At 35.8% G+C, this 3,564-nt stretch overlaps 1 protein-coding gene across 1 annotated transcript; it reads left to right on the top strand.

Moving 5' to 3' along the window:
• The first annotated feature begins 259 nt into the window (after nucleotides 1-259).
• On the top strand, nucleotides 260-3,078 carry LOC307153454 (cysteine-rich protein 1). Its single transcript, XM_079862903.1, has 4 exons — nucleotides 260-360; nucleotides 2,507-2,601; nucleotides 2,780-2,834; nucleotides 2,920-3,078. The coding sequence occupies exons 1-4, from the start codon at nucleotides 318-320 to the stop codon at nucleotides 2,964-2,966; spliced, it is 240 nt and encodes a 79-aa protein (XP_079719029.1). The 5' UTR covers nucleotides 260-317; the 3' UTR covers nucleotides 2,967-3,078.
• The last annotated feature ends 486 nt before the right edge of the window (nucleotides 3,079-3,564 follow it).

A 3,564-nucleotide genomic window follows, 5' to 3' on the forward strand; every position in this document is an offset into this window, starting at 1 on the left:
CAATGACTGGCCACAGCAGAAGTGTGAATGAAGTCTCTTTATAACATCAAGACTGACTTGAGTCCAACCCTGCTATGACGGACTCATCATATCACAGCACCCACACACACACTTCTGACCAACATTTTTTTTCTCTCTGTCTTCTGACTGTTCGAATTGTTGAGCATATTTTCTTTTGAAATCATTTCTTGCTTCCTGTCCCTGCACCTCTTGCCACATCCTTTGCTGTACCGAGAGGCTGTCACAGTTGAGACGCTCACACATTTCCTGCATCTCAACATCTTGTGCATCAAAACTACTATAGATCCGCTACAGCCATGGTGAGCTTCTGTCCTATATGTGGGAAACCTGTTTATTTTGGTGAGTGGCATCTGGGGGTTGGAGGGATCCATTTTTTAACATGCTTAATATATACTGATTAAGATGATATTGAGGTATTGTGTAGTCATCAACAGTGAGAAACGTCAATATAAAGTGTTGAGGTGCTGCATGTAATGTGTTTACATGCAAACATTTCACATTAGCTTCTATTTTGACTAAAAAGTGCTCATTATTTTGACTTGCTGTTGAGGTATTTCAATAGTATATGGATTATGTTGTGCCCAAGATTTGGGTTTTCATGTCTAATTGTGTGTTAACGTTTATGTGAACAGTAGAGCGTTGTAAAAAGGTCATCGCAGAGCATGCTAAATGCTAAGTTCTGAGTAGCTATATAGATTCTGCCTTTATGCTAGATGAAACAAACTAGTTGTTGTGTAACTAAGTGTGTGTAGGCCTTTATCTGTATGCATTTGTGTAGAGTTAATCAGCCTGCAGTCTCCTAACCGCCATCAGCACCTCACGACATGCGTCACACACGCACAGGAAGTGTCTGCCTGTGGCAGGAAGTGGAATATGCCAGAGCGAAAGAGGCTTGACTGCTTAAATTGGCAGATAGCAATGCAGAAACCTATGGACACTTGAAGAAAGAGAAGAATTTGGACAGAAAAATCCTGTAGCTGCCAGTCAGCTTTCAGCGTCAAGACTGAAGAATAAAGCTCCTTCAGTTATTGAGGTGGACTGCAGGCGGTTGTTGATTCTGCCAGGAAGAGAAAAGCTGACCAAGATGTTGGTAGCTGAGGTTCAGTTTCAATCTGATCCTCGTTCAACCTAGAGGTTTCATGTCCTATGGTTAAGGTCAGGGTTTCAGTAGGAGAAACCTACTGAAGCATACGAGCTCACCTACATACGAGCCGTTGTAGGCCCACATGAAAAGGTTAGAAAAGGGTATATCTACATAGAAATCAGAATGTGAATGCAATCCAAAATGAATGTGAAATCAGTCCAAGATGGAAGAACTCAAAGAGTGGAATCTAAGACTCACACTCTGAATCCCCTAACTAATAGAATTATTATTATTTATAACAGGCAATCATTTTGACTCAATCTTCAGTATGTAAAAAAAGAAAGAAAGATGTATTTATAATATTGCACAAGTCTAAACCACTATAAACAAATCAACTTTATAACCACACTAAAGGGCAAGTCTAAATTGTTCTTCTTTGAGTCGTTTCAGAGGATGAGCAAGAATAATTTAACTCAAAATTACTAACACCAAACATGTTTTATCTTCAGAACAACATGTACCAACGTGAGCCATGTACAATAAGATCAGGAAAATGCATTAAGGATGTAAATGTCATGTTGACTGAATATACATTATTGTGTTCATATTTGTTGGTATCACAGTAAATAACATTTTCAAATCAGTGTTGTTATTGTTAACTAAATCTAAAACTATTAAAAACCCTTTTCTGTAAGGGCTGACATTTTTTTACATAAATATTATTACATAAAAATAAAGTTTCACAGATTAAAATACAATAATAATGACAAAATCACAATAAAATTACTAAAGTTGAAAATATAAAAATTCGAACTAATTCAAAATATTAATCAATACTAATAATCAATACCATATGTGACCCTGGACCACAAAACCAGTCACATGGGTAAATTTTTTTGAAATTGAGATTTATACATAATCTGACAATTGAATAAATAAGCTTTCCATTGATGTGTGGTTTGTTAGGATAGGACAATATTTGGCCGAGATACAACTATTTGAAAAACTGGAATCTTGAGGGTGCAAAAAAATGGAAACATTGAGAAAATCGCCTTTAAAGTTGTCCATTTATGTTCGCGATTGTGCTCCATTCACTCACAGAAATAAATGTTTTATATATTCACGGTAGGAAATTTGCAAAATATCTTCATGGAACATGATCTTTACTTAATATCCTAATGATTTTTGGCATAAAAATCAATGATTTTGACCCATACACTGTATTGTTGGCTATTGCCACAAATATACCCGTGCGACTTGTGACTGGTTTTGTGATCCAGGGCCACATAGGAATAATACTAAAACAACACTGATTCTAATTTACTAATTTATTAGGTTGAATGAAAACATTTGATTTTTGGGTGAAATATCCCTTTAAACTTTGACCTTTGATTCATCCAGGTGAGAAGAGGAGGTCACTGGGACGGGATTATCACCCATTATGCTTGAAGTGTCACAAGTGTAAAAGACAGCTAACACCTGGTCAGCATGCAGAGGTATACATATGTGCACTTTATCATACGCTGTATTGTCTTTTAATGCATAAATAATACCAAACACTGTAAACTGATGATAATGACATGCAGACATGCATTGAGGTGTTACACTGATAATATGCATAATGCAATAAAGCTCCAGATTTTGATTGTCGCTGTTTTTTACATCTCTATACAGCATGATGAGAAGCCATACTGCACTAACTGCTACATGAGAGATTTTGGACCTAGAGGTGAGAGCAAATGAGTGTAATTATTGTGTCTTAATAATACAATATAATATAATATAAAAATAATCAACTATGTTTCTTTGTGCAGGTAGCCGAAATCCTGTTGCTCGGACCTTTAACACAGCTACTTCTTAAAAGAGATCTTGCAATCTTGAGAAACACACAGCATCTAGATCTTCAAACACCACATCTACTGTATCTGCTTTACACTGCCACAGTAAACCATTGGAAAATACCGCCAAGTCGATCTCTCTTTACCACAGTATAAAACATAACTCCGCCCTTATGTTTCCATTCCTCATAAAAACCGTCAGAACCAAATCAACAGCCATCCACGATGGCATTCTCTCAGGGAACTGAGCTACTTCAATGGACAGTATTCTAGAATTAAGTTGTGTCTTTCCTGTTTCATCATTTCCTGGCCTTTAGAATGGGAGATGTGAAAATATCAGACCATAGAGTAAAACTAGTTATGAAAAGTGTTGGCTTATACAAACATCATGTGGTTTTGGTTTAAAAATACAAAGTCAAGACTCTGTATACCAGTAATTAATTGATTAACTTGAAACACAATGTAATTTTTTTGTGCTCTATTATTATTTGTTCTTTTTTTTTCTGTGATTTTGAGGATCAGAGGCTATAAAACAAAGTTTTTTTTTTTCATGAGGCAGCAAATGTATCTACAAAGCAAAAATGACAATAATTAATCATTGTGTCTTTTTAATTAGAAGCA

Source organism: Squalius cephalus, assembly GCF_949319135.1.
Source record: "Squalius cephalus genome assembly, chromosome: 2".
In the NCBI taxonomy this organism is placed as follows: Eukaryota; Metazoa; Chordata; class Actinopteri; order Cypriniformes; family Leuciscidae; genus Squalius; species Squalius cephalus.